The sequence below is a fragment of the Dermacentor variabilis genome, chromosome 5, assembly GCF_050947875.1.
Source record: "Dermacentor variabilis isolate Ectoservices chromosome 5, ASM5094787v1, whole genome shotgun sequence".
NCBI lineage: Eukaryota > Metazoa > Arthropoda > Arachnida > Ixodida > Ixodidae > Dermacentor > Dermacentor variabilis.
In genome coordinates this window covers 53,356,972-53,374,593 of record NC_134572.1, presented here as the reverse complement: position 1 = coordinate 53,374,593, position 17,622 = coordinate 53,356,972, and the positions used below count along the sequence as shown (strand labels likewise).

The following is a 17,622-nucleotide window of genomic DNA, read 5'->3' as shown; positions in this document are numbered from 1 at the left end:
ATTTCAAGTGTGTAATGGTCACTGCCTAGCCCCTCCTGGAGGTTGTCCCACGTGCCTTCGATACCTCGGAGGAAGGTGAGCTCGGGGGTCCTATCTCGACTGACCGAATTACCGGATCTGGTGGGGAGCCTTGTTTCTGGGACGAGTATTAGGCCGAGCTCTGCAGCGTTGAAGGCCAAGTTCGTCCCCTTTGCACTTTTGTAACCGCTTTTGTAACCGTACTGGGTACTGGTATTCCGTAGTGGGTGCGTTAAAGTTACCCGCAACAACGAGAGGCGCGCCTCTCGCCGTCCTAGACGTGGTGCCTGGTAATGTTTTGAAGTCCGTTTTCCTGTCCGATGTTGCGCTGTACACGTTGAGAATGAAAATGTTAGAATTGATTGTTCTGTTGGGTACGGTCTCATGTTGGGTACATAATTTTGTTACGCGGGAGCTCAAACCCCTTTTTCTTCGCTTACGGGGGTATGAGCCATTCTTCTGCCCTGCAGGGCCGCTGGGATCGGCGCGCCATTGTTTTCTATCGGGCACCATGTGGCAGAATACTCGGTGTCGTTGTCGGCCTTAGCATGGCCCGACAACGCTATCGCGTTCCACTCGTAACGGCGAAGCTTAGGCGTCCTCCAAGTTTTTACCTTATGAATGGACCACAATTTTTGGAAAAGTGGAGTTATTGACAGCCAAATTGTAGCTGCTACCAGTATGGCTTATATAGTACTTAAGGTATCCATCATATATCTATAGTTACAATGGGCGTGAACCGGTGGGTGAAAAACGGTGCATCAATCTTGCGAGCTCGACTGTTCAAGCTTGCGAATGCATAGGTTGCCACCTTGCGAAACAAGACTTACCTTTTCGGGCATGTCGGCGTGGGCCTTAGCGCAAGTCACAAGTGTCTCCACCTCATGCGAGTGCATCACTGAAATAAAGAAAATTGCCCCTGAACCTTGATGAAGGTTTCACGCCGCGTGCAAGAAATTAATGTGCTTTCGTGTTTAACCCTTAGACAAAAGGTAAACCGATATTCTAGAATGGGGTCAGTCAGCTGTTCGCTCGATTAGCGTGCCAATTTATTTGACACACTGCCGACTTTAAAGCAGTGTTGTCCGTAGAAAGAAATTAGCCACAGGAAAATTCATCGTAGCTTCGTAGGTTTAAGAGAGACAGAGACATTATGTATATCAAGGCATGGAGGTTAACCAGAGGTAATTCTGGTTGGCTACTCTGCATATAGGGAAGGGTTTATGTGCATAGAATCATTACACTTCTGATTACACTTTCGATGAGGCCTAATAAAGAACATTACGCCTTCAGATAACGCACAGCTGCATTTAAACAGAGTAAAATTGAAAACTGAGGTATTCTTCCTATATTCCTTCTATATATATATATATATATATATATATATATATATATATATATATATGTATGCCACTAAATAGCAGTTTTTCTCATCCGCGACATATATATATATATATATATATATATATATATATATATATATATATATATATATATATATATATATATATATATGTCGCGGATGAGAAAAACTGCTATTTAGTGGCATTCGTACATGCAGTTTTCAGCAGCTTCTCGGAAGAATGAACACAGACGGACCCAGCGGGAATTAAACGAGCGCTGGCAACTCGAATCGATTATAGTAAGATATTACCATAAGCAGCAGACATGCGCAAGTCACGCACAACCTACCTTCTTCAGTTAGTCTTATAAAAACTAAACCCATGACATTTTCACAAAATTTTCTTGTCATTTGCATTTTACGTGGCACAAAAATAAAAAAAATACGCGAAGCGAAGTAAAGGGGTCCAGGAAGCAGTTTTAGTTAAACTGATAACTGCAGTCGAACGTGGCGTATAGCTAGGCAGCCTGCATGCAAGCACGAGATTTCGATGAAGGCGAGCTGCCGATTAGTGCCACCTCGCGTATTTCTTAGACACAAGAAAACGACAGGTATGGACATAAAGCGTCATCTGACAGCAACCGATGCAATCAACTTTGCTTCATGACAAGGCTTCCGAGACGGTCGTCTATGGCTGGGCAGAACCTAGTTTCACAAACGTCACCGGCCGGTGAGGTGTAAAGCTTTCTACTAAAATAACTATAAAGAACTGTGGCACTGCGATCGCTCAGCTACCACGGGAATGATTCACAGTAAATTGATTTGTCTAACCTTCATGCTTGTGACTTCAAACCTCCTTGTGACTTTATGTACTGAGCTTTATTCGCATTTATTAGTCTAAATTTCTAAGTAATCCTATTTTTCTGTAAACGCTGTACGCAATATTACTTCGCGCACATGCAGATGCATTGCTAATTGCTTTAATTATAGTGCAACAATTTGTTGAATAATCATCAATTTACAAACAGCGGTTTGAACACTGATAATGGCAAAGCCTTCAGTGCAATTCAAAAAAGACAGGGACGTGACAGAAACAAAGGACAGCGCTAACTTTCAGTTGACGCTTATTAGCGCAGGTATGTGGTAAGTAAGCGCGGTCCTGTGTCTCTGTCAAGGCCCTGTCTTTTTTTAATCGCGCTAAAGGCTTTGCCATTATGAGTAAACCACACCAACTAGCCCAAGAATTAGCCTTGTTGAGCTGTTTGAAACCTAGAAGGATAAGAAGTTTTAAAATTCATTTTAACGACCGCACTTGCCACTCCCACAGACACTAGCGCCAATGTTCCCTGTAGTAATTTTCGTAGAAAGCTCTATACGGTCGGCGTAGACAGTTTCTCAAAAAAACCTCGTGTTTAGCTACGGCTGCCATGTGGCAGGGCACCTCAGGCCTTTTTTATTGGTCTAGCCACGTGGCACGGGGGTTTAACGCTTGTCTCACATTTTTCGTGAATCGCTACGATGCTTCTGGATATTGCCTTCAGTGAAGTTAAACGAATTGCGTCGCAAGAGAAACAAGCCGTGTGTCCCCACGACATTAATAGTAAGGCAGCCTTGAACTGAAGTGCAGCGAATTGCAGGTAACTTACGACTGTGCAGCTCGCTTTCAGTAAATGTTTATTATAGATAACTGCCGTGTACGATTACTCAATTTGACTAGGCAACATTTTTTTCCTGTTATGGGTGTTAAAGCACATCACTTTGCCTTTAGAATAGGCGAAATACCAAGATTATACTCGCATGGAAACACCTCCAAACACTTGCAGTCTTCGCGCTTTGGTTTGCGTATCTAAACACATTTCTACTACGCTTACGCGTTAGGCAAGAGTAATCAAGAAGAGCCAAATAGCTTTGCGCTGCATATATACTGGCTGTCTCATTAAACATCAAGTATACATTACATTTCCTGGCTGTCCTAATTGAAAGGCATAATGTCATTGTGAAATCTCATGCTGCATTTTTAGCGCTCAATCACGTTGTGTTGTTATATAATTTTAGAGGCAGGCCATACACAGGCAAGTTTTCCCACAAATGTTAAGAAAAGTTTTCCGTGAAAGTGTAATACAGAACATGACAGCTTGAGAAAATGCGCTCTCAGCAATGTGACGTCGCAACTGCAGTCTGTTTTTGTACTCTTACTAAACAACTCCACCGTGCGGTTTTACTGAATGAATTCCATGACTAGCACAGTGTTAGTAGTCATGTTAACTGTCATTTTAAGTCTGCACCATATATCATTCATATTTATATGTAATTTACTGTAGCAAGCCTCTACTTCTGCTGAACAACGAGGATTGGAAGCCATTTGAAGGAGACAACCTTTTTTCATGACGCTAATAATTACGAATTAATGCTGGTTTATTTTAACACTGACATCGAAGCTATCAGCAACCCAATAGAAAGCAATTAGTATTATGTAGGTTTCAAGTAATAGAGCCTCTTGCACAGCATGCCATTCAATACTGTAAATTCACAGCACTCACTGCACCTCCCCATACCTCCCCAATAACCTACTGACGGTTCTGGTTTCAAGTGTCCATGCAGGTCAGAAAAGAAAAAAAATCAACCAGCCAATTACATGGTACAGAAATTATGAGCAGCAGGTTGTCGCTTATTACCCAGCCTTAAAAGCACTAGTTCACAGTAAAGCGAAAGACTTTGCTTTGAAGCCGCCTTATTCATCGTGCGTTTAAGTGGCACCAATGGGCGCAACTAGGGAGAATAACAAGGGGGATGGATGTGAAACATGTGCTTGAGTCTTGTTTAGCCAACTGCTTAACTCTATACCGGCGCTATTTGAGTATAATATAATGGCACGCTCACAGTCTCGGGGCCATGGCAATATCTAACCGAATTCGGTACCAGGCAGAGCCCTCTTGAGGCTACTACGACAACCTCGCAATGCCCTCGGAGATTAGTAGCGTCGCAAGGTTTCAGAGGCCACATGCGAAGCTCAGAAAATATATTTTTACGATCACAAGTGCAGCTACCAACTTGCTATATACCTACAAAAACAAACGATAACCAGAACGGCAGCAGGTATGGGCTATTAAGCGCCGCTTTACACACTCTTGACGCAATTTCTGGTTTGTGATATGAAATTCAATACTATCGCCTTATGTCGCATAGAAATTAGTTTTGGGAAATAGGGCCGTGTAATTTGGTGCACATCAGGTGGTGCACGCTGGTGCCAAATTACAAAATTTCGAGAGTTATCTGCGAAGCGAAGGATTTCGGCGAGGGCAATTTTCTGCGCTGAAGAAAACTGTGTGACCCTTAGTCTGTGTTTCCCAACAGGCAATCATCCATGAATAATCCTTTTAAATATGGCAAAGCTACACATTCTCATAGCAACTATGCTATGTGGGAGCACGTATTACTGTTTTTCAGCTCTTGGACTTAGATGCTTATGGCTTTCGCGCTAACGGAGCTATACGACAACTATGTTGAACCAATAACCACTTTCACGCTTACATATCATCGTTTATATATTCATCATGCGAAATACCTTCCCCACGTACAGATATTACTAATAATATAAATAATAAGGATTGACAATTCCAAGCAGCATAACCCATATGCCGTTGTGAACCTTTGCCTCAATGTTACCCGTCTCACATCTAGATGGCGTATAAGTGTTTTTGCAGTTCATAACCATCGAAATGCAAAACCGCCGCGGTAGACTTGTGGAAATTTACGCATATTTACTATGGCAGAGCGTCGTAAGGTTGTAATTTTAACGACGCCAAAACAGTCCCTCTTTCAGCGAATTGTTGGATTTCTACGCAGTATATTGCGTACTTAATTTTGTCCTCGGACGCGACAGTCATTACCATGGCACTCACACGTCATTCGATCTTATTTGGTATAATACGGTCATAATACGGGTCATAATACGGCTCAGGGACATAGTAGCTATTCAAGGCGGTTCTAATAGATGTCTAGCACATGACAGCTAAGACGTGGCTATGCCTGTGTTTCTGAAGAGTTTGTGTTTGTGCACGCAAAGGCATTGCATTCAAGATCTGTTTCTGTCACTCAGAGTTATTCATCACTGCAGCGTGGATTCGGAGACCGCCTATTACTGACTCGCTTGAAGAAAATGAGAAAATCATTTTTTTTAATAGCTCGGTTAGATGTTGAAAGCAGCATCTCTGTACAGGTGAAGAAAGTAACCGCTTCATCAAGTCTGTTGTTGTAAAAACAACTTAATTTGTTTATACGTAGACACAGTGATAAAGATGTAACATCATTTGGTATTTTATGTTTGTGCTGCATCCTGGATTTTATGTTATATCGCGGTATATCAAACGCAATTAAAGATTATTTTTCTACGTCTGCGACGACAGAATGATCTGGATCCAGTTAGTGTCAATTTTTCTAAATCTGACCGCAAGATCGAGCGATATTAAATCACTTCCATGCAGTTCTGCAGGCGTCTGACTTCATATCCGCGATCAATATTTTGTGTAATCACTTGCGAGTTAATCGCAAAAAAAATATATTGAAAGCACAGTGGGGACACACTGTACAAGGGTTCCCAAGAGAATATCTTCTAAAACGGAGTTCTCCTCACTTATTACAAGCTTTCTGGAGGTGTTGAGGTAGCAGGGGAAACAAATTTTTGCACTCGACATTAACTTCTTCTCTGCACCTCTTCCTCCGTTTGTGTGATCTCATGTAAACGCGCAACAAAAATATTGTTAAGCTATCATTCTTCAGGAAACACATTCAACTAGTTTGATGCGATTAGCTGTCATTGAATCCCAAAAGTAATATGAGAAAACCAAGCCACAAACATTTTGTTCATAAAGCAGCATAGCGTGAAATACGGCATTCACTGCTTTACTTGCTTGTCGAATGGCCGAGGAATTCAAGTTCATTTGCATTATTTTATGAAGTTCATAAAACGACCTGTAAGCAGGCACTTAAATCAATATCATGATCGGAGGCATGCAAGACGCTCAGCATAATAAAATACATTTCTTCTCTCAAAATTCTAAAGCAACTTATAAAAATTGTCCTTGCCCCGTTTCTTTTCTTTCTTTTCACGCAAATAGCTGTTAACAATTCTGTAAATTCTCAGTGCCCGTGAGTAATATAATCTACTGCTGTAACTTCTAGGTCTGTTGAAACATAACTTCCGCCTTCGCGTTTCCAAAGGCATTCCAAAAAAAAAAAAACATCGCATAAATTTTACCCGGCCCCAGAATGGCACCCCCTCTCTTGGTAGCTTATTGTATTACGTACCTGTCCCTTCTCGGCAGTGTCACGTACACCATATGGGGATTATCACCACACCTGTACGAAAATCCCTCAGTACCATGAAGTACAGTATATTCTGTATTGTGCTCATCAACCTAATTAAAGCAGCGTAACGCCATGCGCATTCGACTATTTTTGCTTACGACTTTCAGATAAAACACCACCACATCCGTGCATCCTATAATTCCTTAAACTTCTTTCTGGGCGAGTTGGTGCATAGTTCACATGAAAATTTAATTGCGCAAACACATGCAACCACAAAGTATCAAGGACGCTTTTTTAGCTTTTCTTTTTCTAGCTTTCTCTAGTTTTTTCTAGTTTTCTTGTTTTTCTGAGCCTGATTCCATTGACTGCCGGCACGTTCGCTCATCGATGCGCAATGTCATTTTCCCCGATCGTATCACCAATCCCTCTTCACTTCTGCCTTTCCCCTTATATAAGGTATCTGTCTCCCGCAATAAAATTTAGTTGACAGTCAGTGCTTATGTTTCGTCCTTGTTACTTTGTGGTTGCATGTGTTTGTGCTGTTACAATTTTCATGTCAAGCATCCTCTAATATTCACGGTAAATGTGAAGCAAACGGTAACTTCCAATCATTCTTGTCCTGAACGGCGCTGTGGGTTGCTTCGTTATTCGGTTTGGAAAATATCTGTTCTAAAAAACAAACAAAAAAAGAATATTCGATCTCCTGCTGCTCTTATCCTTGAATAGAACTCAATTTATCCAAGCTTTTTCTAGCCAATAACCTAGTCTAACCTTTTTTATCACAGCTTTAACCAACGTGGTATTATTCCAGCAGTAGGATCACTTGGGTATAGAACTGCTTCGACATAATCAACAGTGATTAGGAGAAAGAAACCAATATTTTGACGGCCAGAATGCGCTAATAGCAGTTATTCTTCGGCAAGCCACTTGAATTTCAGTGAGGGGCAAGCGTTTTCAGCAAATTTTATCCTCGCTACAGATGTGTTAAGAAATGCATACCCATCAGCGTTGCAAAATTATGTCGTGTGACCCATGTCACACTGACTCGTGTACTCACGACAAACATTGAACGGAGCTTCATCGCCAAAGGCAAGCGATACGATGTACATAATTGTTAGCAGGAGCCTTGTCTCTGCCATTGCCGCTATCATGCTCTTGTAGGAAACACTCCCAGGACACCAGAAATGAGCGGACTCCACATGCAGTGGCCTCTGCCAGGCTGCCACCACCTGACTACGAGATTGCCAGCTCCAAATTTTACTGCGGAGTCCCCTCTGCTGAGATTACTTGCCGCCGGAGCTGAATGTACTTAATTAGGCAAATGAAATCAACACAATTAGGCAAGGAATAAAGAGGTCACAGTGCGGTGTGTTACTTGATAATTATGCAACAACTGGAAACCCCACAAGCTTGCATGAATAAATAATTAGTGTGGCAGCAGTTTTTCGAGTGGTGTTTTAATATAAAAATGAACCAGTTGCTCGTTAGATTTGCGCACACAGTTACTTTTCGGCAGAGGAGGACTGTTCCCTCTCACCCGCTCGCCCGTTGCGTATGTGCCTGTGTGTATGGGTGTGTTTGCGTGAGTGCGTGCATGCTGAAGACGATGTTGCAAGTTGTCCAAACATACCTAAAGGAAGTCAATATCAAACTACCGCAACAAAACAGGTATTGGAAGGTCTAGAAAGGTGCTTAGCAGCCTTTCTAGGAGCTTTGCTTCCTAATGAAATCTTTCGGCATTACAGGTGCTGTATTGCAGTCTTCATTGCGAAGTGGTGCCCGGCAGGGAAAGCCTGTCTCCTTTCACAGCTCATCCACCAAATAAACTTTATCTTTTCTTGGAGCTCTAGTGTGAACTACCCCGTCACGTGAGAAGCGTCATGAATGCGTGTCGCCAAGACACGTCTCTTGCTGGCCACAAAGCAGCATTGATTCCAGTGCTGGAGACATATCGACACGACTAAATTTTTTTGCTCTTCCGTATGTTCCTTGCATGACTACCCGCATTGGTAAAAGTGCATTGATGGGTCTGTCTTGACACTTGAAATGGCTGAATTTTTAGAGTAGTGCCACCTGTGCGTGTACCGCAGGCAATACTGCAGTGGCCGAAATGAACATTATGTGCAGTGCTAAAAGGAAGTCGATCTTGAGAAGATGGCTGTACCTGGTGCGAGATCCTGCCATGGTCGCAGTAAATTAGTTTCGAGCCACAAGAATTGCTGAAGTTTCGGGCAAGTCTAGGGACTTGTTTAAGTCCTATGGTTTTCTTTGAACCTTTAGTTGTGCTATCACAGAATTTCACTGTCAGGAGATATCAAGGCAGAAATGCGACAGTTTCTTGACTTTGATAACGGGATTAGAAAAGCGCTGTGACCATTTGCCAGATATGTGTTTTGGTAAAAATATTTTTCTCTAAGGTAGGCTCGATTTCGTAATGATAGACTTGTCGTAACAAACTCCATTAATTCTCCGGCAACTACGAATGTTCATGTTATAGCGCCACCTTCATCTTCTGCAATGGCCTGTAGTGTCATTCCGCATGGGCACATTGGTACAAACGCGCACGACCTAAAATAGAGATATAACATACTAATAAATAGCTGACTTCTGGACTGCTGTAAAGCTAAGCACTAGTACATAGTTGCTTCTTTGTTTTTTTTTCTGGACTGAGTTAGTGTCTTTTTTTACGGCGCCCTAAGCAGCAAACACGTGAGGCTCATGATGGAGCCCCACTTTTGTCGTCCGCGAAAATAATTTTGGTACGAACGATGATCATGACAAAAATCTGGTGCTTCATTTAGTTAACTCCTGTCATCGCGTCTGGACCAATATCAGCACACACTCGCGAAATATACATCGAAAATAACTTATATCGTTCAATGTGTGCCCGTTCTGAATGCATAGCTGTATTTTGTGCTCGCTTATACAGCTGCGCAAGCCTGTTTGCGAGATGCCTCTTTTGCAAGTGTAATGCTAACTCAATGCGTGCGCCTGAAACTACTAGTCATTTGAATAAAAGATGACTGCCAAGCTATTTGGACGCATTTGCATATGTACCCATTTTGATGAACTCTCTTACTCCCATTTAAGCCATCATCATCTTCCTATTTCCATTTAGACCATGCTTTGCTCGGTTTCCTTCTTCCAATCTCTCTCTCTCTTTCTCACTCACTTTTGTTCAGGTTTTCAATAGACTGAATGCGATATACAAAAAAGTGGAAATGTAGTTTGTTTCTATATTCGAGTACCGATGGCATCTTATTTTGTTCCAATTTCTAACTCAAGTGTTCTCTTCCTGAAATGATGAGACGAACACTTAGCAAATGATTCTTGCTTATCAGCGTCATCAGTTTGTCTATTCGTGAAACTTGTGAACCGCCATCCTATATGGAATTATTCAGCCACGTAATGATGTAAGCTAAATTATGTTCTCTGCAGGAAGTATACGCACTCTAGCGTAACTGGAACTCGGTGCAGCTGTTGTTACTCTAACATCAATAACTTCGAATCAGAAAATCCGAAAGAGATTACAAGAAGCAAAAGCAAATAGCCTACCTTGTGCCTATTATACGCGGCATTTGATAAACGAACGTCTGACAAGCCACATTTTTCACTGACCACTTATCGGAAGTAACATAAGGGAACGACACAGCTCCCTCCGAAGACGTGAACTCGACATGACAAAAATCTGGATTATGACGTGGTTTATCTTCTTTATGGATTTCAACACAGCAGAGGAAGATTTGTTCTTCAATATATGCCGTAAGTATGATTTCCACGTTGCAAATGTCTGGCAGCGTCACAGGTTATAGTGTTTTCACTATGGGTATCTGTGAAACCACGGTAGAAACGACGGTAGAAACGACAGCAAGGATGGTTAATATTTGGCAGCCTATCCGGTAAAGTCATCTGTCTGTTTGCCGTGCGCCTGTGTTGGCAAATGAAAGGTTGCGGACACGTAACCTGGAATTTCAAGTAAACTTAAAGAGGCTTGAAATACCCTTGTGCGTCCTCCACTCATCTCCGTTTCCCTCTGTCTATCTGCACAATTCTTTCTGCGTATCCAAGATCATTTTGATGCTTGGCTAGGACTCTTAACAAAGTATGCAGAGCAAATTTATCTTCAAATTGGCTTCTAAAGGGATAAGCTCCGGTCACGGTCCGAACGTCCGCCGCGATACTTGAGAAATTAAAGCGCTCCATTATTTTTACTGCAGTCTACTTTCATCAATCTTTGTACGAGCAACTTTGACCACAAAATCTCGTTCTTTTCGCATTCATCGTCAACAGACGCGTGAAGTGTTTTATATAAATGGAACAGGGGAAAGTTATCACCTGCATCCCTGAGTTCCTGCCAAAAGTAGTGGAGTACGACTCATATTATACTTTTGGAGCATCTTAATCCCTCTAACACCAGTTCCTTGTGGTATCTACCGTGCACTGCTATGTGGCTATGTCGAACATACTTTGTTGCAGCAATGTCCTAAAGTACGTCCTGTCAATAACAATGCAGAGCTCTGAGGCTTTATCGATGAGTTGACCACTGGCAACTCGAAGCTATTAGCTATGAATAAGGTGACCTGGTGTTCTTGAAACTCTGTCCGCAAAGTTTATGTTTTGTTTATGCAGTCGCAAATCAGTTTCGGTGCTGAACTTCAGCCTCAGCTTGCACCACATTTCTCTGTGCCTCGGCTTATAGGCTAGACGCAAGTTTGTTGAAATTTTGCTCTTACATCACTGAAAGCCTGTCATGAAAATTTGTTCAGCGTCCATGGTGACAACTATAGAGAACCCCCGAACCCATGTTGTTCATGCATAAAATAAATTAAGATCAAGACCCACATAAACTATGTCATGGAAAATGATACCGAATTCAAGCGAACATAAACCGATTTTCATCTACGGCGAAAGCTACGTAGGCAAACCATATGATTTGCATAGCGGCCCAGTAACGCTAATGCTGTTGCGACTAAGACGACAATGCAATTAAGCTTCGATGTATTTCGGGCACCAGCAAATGAACCACATCTTTCGGAAGTCGGTGTTTCATCCACTGCTGTAAACTCAATAGACAAGTATTTCGACTGCAAGATGCAAAAAGCAAATAATTCATTAATAAAAAACGAACACAGGATTTTAATATGAATAGACAAGAGAAATTCGTAGAGCATTCAAGTAGTGTGAGTTCTTAAAGCACATATCATATTAGCCTTTTTGTTCGGTGATGAAACGCTGCGCTTCAGATTTCGACAACTACTTAAACTCAACAGCTGGGCACGGACATGTCTGCATAAACAACATTCCCATGCCTTCAACATTTTTGTTGAAAGACAGCGCTGTATCTGTGTACTTTGTGTGTCTCCTTTGTCTCCGTCGGTTCTCGCGCTGTAGCCTTTCACTACATTCAAATATGAACAACGTGGCATCTCGCAAATGTTTCGGAAAGTACAAGTTTTATGATTTTGCAACGACAATAAATGCACGCTGATTTCTTTTTCCAGTGTACACTGAGGAACAGCTCCAGTACTTCATGAACTGTATCCATGACCGTGCATCGAAAAAAGTGAGCAGCATTTGACCACTGTTTAAATTGTTCCTTTCCCTTTCTTTGTTTTCTTACTATCCCTAACTTTCTACAATCATCCAGTTTAATACGGGCCAGCTGCAATCACGATTTCAATTTAATCTGCACTGAAAGCATGCGATTATTTAGGAAATACTGCGAGTTCCGTAGAGCAATAATTATAAAAAAATACATATGCCGAGTAACGCCTCGTATTTGTTCTTTATTATTTTCAGTTTGTGCTGACTGTAATTAATGCGCAGAGCTCGTTTCTTACATATCTCCCCTATTTGAAAGTTTGGTAGCTGAGACGGCAGTAAGGAAGCTGTCGCCGGTAATGCACAGTATCTCTGGCTTTCGATGTTTCACACGCCATCTTCTAGTGATTACCCGAATCTGTCCCTGCCACTAGGTTGTCGAAGTGTGGGCCAGCCACAAAGCCAATTTTGGTGGACTCGAGGAGTGGGAGCTCATAACTATGCTCTGCAAGGCAGCAGTCGACGCAGGTGACGCCTTGGTAAGGATATGGGCGGGTTCCGTGGTTCTCCTCTGTAAGATTTTCCTGCAAATCTCGTGCCATTAGACTTTATATTATTATTTTATTCTATCAGTCTGCGTTACGTGCTGGGCTGCTAAGCATGAAGTCGCGGGATCGAACCGCGCCCACTGCGGCCACATTTCTATGGGGGCAAGATGCGAAAACACCCATGTACTTAGATTTATGTGCACGTTAAAGAACCCCAGGTGGTCGAAATTTTCGGAGTCCCCCTGTACGGCGTGACTCATAATCAGATCTTGGTTTTGGCACGTAAAACCACATAATTTCATTAATTTTACTCTGCGTTACACAATAGTGAGAAAGAGGGAACTCATAAGGAAGGCCCACAAGGAAATTATTTAACGAATACTACAAGAGATATAACGAGGTGAAAGACTGGAGCAAGGTGGGGAGGTTAACTGGAGCAGAAAGTCTGATATCTACACGGAGGTAGGGCGAAAAGGGGAGGCAAAAAGAAAAGAAAACATACACATGTTCAGAACACAGGATTGTTTGCAGCAAAGTGAACCCCAATTCAGGCTAAAGCCGTCTGTGCACTTATGTTGTACTGAAGAAATGCAGCGCGGTACCTTCGTCGCCATCTGCTGCGGTGGCTTGCGAGGTCAGCATTCCAAAATTGATCTGATCATCGTCTATGTTTAAAGCGAGCTAGCGCAGTGGCCGGTGATTGTACACTTTGGCGGCCTACGTAAGAGGCACCATTTTGCTAGCAAAGGTAACGTTTCCATAATGTCGTAGGTTTTGTGAATAATCTCTAACGGCGTGCTGAAGCATCCACCATCTTTTAATGCTCTGTTAATGTTGTTGTCTGTGCATGCGTATCACCTCTTGTCACCTTCCCATTCTTGCTTTTTTTTTTCGTTCTTTCTTCCTTTCGTTCTTTCGCCATCTCCATACATCCAGCTTTGGGCAGCAAACTAGCTGCGACCTGGCTTGGCTAACTTGCACGCACTTCCTTCTGCTCCTCCTTCTCTGCAAATGAGTAAAAGACAACTAGTGGTTCTACTAAACTTTAAGCATGCGTTTTCACTCTTGCACTCTTTGAGTAGCTCTTAACTGGTAAAATCACAAAGATACGGAAAATTGTACAAGAACATTGCTTGCTCACGTAAGAAAAACGCTATTGAAGGAATCTAATTGTAAAAGGGCGCTTCGCCACTTGCGCCAAGTTTTGCTATAGTAATAAACTAAAAGCTCTGGCGATACTTTTTGCCCCGTGTACGAGGTTTCGTTCTGTGAACTTCGTTTCAAATTCGAATAGCGGACTGCGATTTGAAAACATAAAGGGCGTTCTATTTTCGTGCGGGATATTCATTAACGTCGGCATTCATCTTACCAGTAACGTCGGCGTTAATGTGATTAGCGTTAAAGCGATGTAGCGACGCACCATGTTGCCATCGTCGAAACGCGCAATGTACGAGGCGTGTATGCCACACTGCAGCCGGGCTCCACTCGCTGTAGCCCGGCTGCAGCGAGTGGACACGCTGGACACGCTGCGCCACCATCAAGCGGCGCCACAAGTCGGAACGTGGCCTTCGAGATACGTGGAGCGCGGGTGAGTTTAAACGCTGAAGATTGTTCCCTCGCTGCCCGCGCACATCCGCGGCGCTGCGCGAAAGTGTCGGGCAACTGTGCTTGAAGAACGCGTGATACGTTACGCAATGTGGATGACGTTCCCCGAGATGGCTAATCGCATTACTACGCTGCAAGTCGCTACTACGGCAAGAGCGCTTTCCGGCGCACGATGTTCTTAAAGCGTAAACTGAATCGTTGTTGTTTTCGTTCTTGCAGTACGAAGAATTTGCCGAGCTGCTACCGGTACGTACACGTCCCCACGCTGTGTCTAAAGTGTTCCATCTCCACCAAAAGTGCCACGAAACCTGTTTTCGTGAGTCTCGTGCGTTCAGGCTTGCAGAGTTGTGAGTCAGAAACCCAGAAATGCGAGCTTTATGGTTATGTAACATTAATTTGATCACCTAAAGCACAGAAGATCAAAACGATCGCGTCTGTAGCTTGCGAAGTTCAAGAATGCGGTGCCTAGACTGCAGCGCTGGGACCAGCGATATTAATGGCGGTCCTGTAAAGTATAATCATCACTGCTTCGGGAAAAGAGCACTGTGTTTGAAAAGAAGCATAACTACTTGTCTTAGGGTGTATCCTCTATTAGTTTCGACTATCTTGACGGCAATCGCTGCACAAAGGGAACCTTATTTGCAAAGTGGTCCTCATAGACACTGCGGGATGTCACCTTTATAGATGTCACGTTCACTTTAGTGTGTTACGACACATTATGGCACTATTACGAAATAATGACAATATTTAAAATATGATTCAAAGGTGGGAAACCGTCTTTCTTACAGAAGTTATAATGATGGCATTTCTGGTACATTCATATTTAGTACAGTGTAAAAATGTTTGTATCACGTCACGATATGATATATAGCCTTGCCAGATGACGATCTCTTATGAAGAATGTAACATTGTCCAAAGTGCGTGCAGGTACAGTAATGCAAGCTAGCGTCCCATTTACCGCTGGCGAAAGTATTATGCAGTTTCAGGCCTCAGTTTATAAACACACAAAAGTCGACATTCTATTTCTCTGCGTTCGAGATGTTAATATTTCTAACACACCATTGTAAAAGGTGGCATTCTAATATGACTGCCTGTGAATTCAGGCCGACGAGAAGCCTGGCCTCGAGAACACCAAGACGCAGTGCTCACTGGAAACAAGACGCAAGTATTATGGTGAGTGCTGTCTTTACAGTTCATATGGCGTTGCCTGTAAGAGAGGTTGGCTTTGTCTCCGAATATATTCAAAAGACAGGTCTCAATATTTGGAGTTGCCGCCATTTAATCGACAGAGGAGAGCGAGCCCAGGGAGGGATGTTCTTGTGTGTTCATGGTACTCAAACACCTCAAGGCACCGCTTCAAGAGCAGTACCAATAAAGGCGTGCTCATTTTTAGAACTAAAAGAATACGAGCCGTCACGCAAACAAAAATCTGAAGGAACGTGAACAAGCACACCAGATTTTGTTGTGTAAGGTATAGAAAGCGTTGGTAGTTACGTGAATCATCAATGTTCGCGATCAAACTCGTGTATCTATCTATTCATTCGCGGAATGTAGCGTCGCTTTGTGAATGCCGCATAATTGCTTCATGTACTGAAAGAAACTCGCATATACAACGGCAGTCGGTAGCATGTGCATCAATGAGACATAGTTCAACGTTCTGAAATATATATATATATATATATATATATATATAAATCTTTCAACGGGAATAAAATTACGGCATTAAAAGACACCACCATGCGCAACACAGTTTCTTACATTTCCTTTTGATGACTGCACAAAATACAAGGCACGCGTATGTAACATCCTTACTCGGGGTTCCAACATTTCGTTATAACTTCTTTGAGTGCTGATATACGTTATCATTCAAAGTAATCTTTATTATAGCACCTAGGACTTTTTTTATTGTGCAGCAGTCAAATTGACAGTGCACCACGGCACAGAGTTATTCATGTTCATTAAATGTTTTCTCTCTACTAGTCAAATAAAAACATTTATTTTCCTCTCAGGATACTGACCTAACAGCTGGCCGGAAACGATGCGAGTTCCTGTTTTGCGAGTTCTCTTTTGCGAAAACTCTTGCGCATTCCTGCAAGAGCCCGATGGATTTCTGGTTATTTGTCAATAAATATCTTGCGCTCAACCGGTGAGAAATGTGTGACACTTTCTTCTATTATTATTCAACACAAATTAGAATTTTCACGACCATATTCTTCCATAGCAGCACTTTTACCGTAGTCTTGTTATACTGAGCAACCTTCAGCCTCTTATGCAAGTGCGTTATGAACGTGCTTCCTTTCGAACGTAATGCAAAAGAGCTCACTTTGTCCGGTTAATTAAAGGTAAATAAAATTCTGGGGTTTTACGTGTCAGAAACACGTCCTCATTATGAGGCACGCGTCAGCGAAGATCTCAGGCATAAATTTTGACCACATCGTATTCTTTAACGTGCTCCCAGTACACAATACACAGGCATTTTCGCGTTTCGCCCTCATCGAAATGCTGCCGCCTTAGCCAGGATTTGCATCCATGACCTCGTGTTTAAGAGCGCAATGCCATAGTAGATAAGCCAGCACGACGGGTCGCTTAAGCGGTATCAACACGGGACAACTTCTGATGCCCTCTCGAAGTAAAATGGGCGCTGCACCTGGCGTCGTCGCTTAAGTTTTACGTTGCGCAGTACCCCCGCTTTTGCCACTTTTGCATGTATCCAGCATCATCACCATTATTTTCTCTAGTACGTTGAAGCTATTTAAAGGCTTCAGCTATGGTATTAAACAAAGTGGGAGCAATTAAAAAAAGATCAAAGAGAACAAGTTCTTTTGAACAAGAAATAAGTATTGTTGGACAACGTTCCGGTAGTCATTTTTCATAGTATTAGACTGCACAATAGCCGACACATAAAAAAGTACACTTGCAGGAAGAATATCGGACGACGTAAGAAACAAAATTGCGTAGTTATAAGTTCCTTAAATTTTTCTGCATCGCCCTCGACGAAAATTGATTCTAGTAGACTTGATCAGCAGTCGAATACGTTAGGATGTAATAATTTATTAAACGCGTTACTTTTACCGCAGAAACGTTGAAGGCTCACTGATTTGAATGTGCGACGAGATGTCAACGATTAAATTATCGTTACTTAAAAGAAATAAATTCAGGGCATTTACGCACCAAAACCGTGATCCGATTATGTGGCACGCCATCGTGGAGGACTGCGGATTAGTTTTAGCCACCTGGGTTTCTTTAACGTGCACCCATGTC

At 42.4% G+C, this 17,622-nt stretch overlaps 2 protein-coding genes across 8 annotated transcripts in view; one reads left to right on the top strand and one right to left on the bottom strand.

Annotated features, from left to right (window-relative positions):
• LOC142582612 (uncharacterized) overlaps window positions 1-17,622 on the bottom strand; it is a 156,092-nt gene that overhangs the window by 11,335 nt on the left and 127,135 nt on the right. For 4 of the 7 annotated variants that reach the window (XM_075692507.1, XM_075692504.1, XM_075692505.1 and 1 more), the window contains one exon: window positions 849-916. In XM_075692507.1, coding sequence (XP_075548622.1) covers window positions 849-916 — 68 coding nt within the window. Of the gene's footprint in view, window positions 1-848; window positions 917-7,724; window positions 7,930-13,614; window positions 13,762-17,622 lie in introns of those variants that run through there. The other 3 variants (XM_075692508.1, XM_075692509.1, XM_075692506.1) reach the window with 2 other exon arrangements.
• Window positions 10,219-16,504, top strand: LOC142582613 (uncharacterized). Its single transcript, XM_075692511.1, has 6 exons — window positions 10,219-10,429; window positions 12,169-12,230; window positions 12,643-12,747; window positions 14,581-14,607; window positions 15,465-15,534; window positions 16,371-16,504. The coding sequence occupies exons 1-6, from the start codon at window positions 10,345-10,347 to the stop codon at window positions 16,376-16,378; spliced, it is 357 nt and encodes a 118-aa protein (XP_075548626.1). The 5' UTR covers window positions 10,219-10,344; the 3' UTR covers window positions 16,379-16,504.

Excerpts from the sequence above, each read along its gene's own strand:
- LOC142582613 (XM_075692511.1), top strand. The coding sequence starts at position 10,345 with ATGACAAAAATCTGGATTATGACGTGGTTTATCTTCTTTATGGATTTC. Across the intron at positions 12,231-12,642 it reads ATGACCGTGCATCGAAAAAA|GTTGTCGAAGTGTGGGCCAG; the intron begins GTGAGCAGCATT and ends CCCTGCCACTAG. Across the intron at positions 14,608-15,464 it reads AATTTGCCGAGCTGCTACCG|GCCGACGAGAAGCCTGGCCT; the intron begins GTACGTACACGT and ends CTGTGAATTCAG.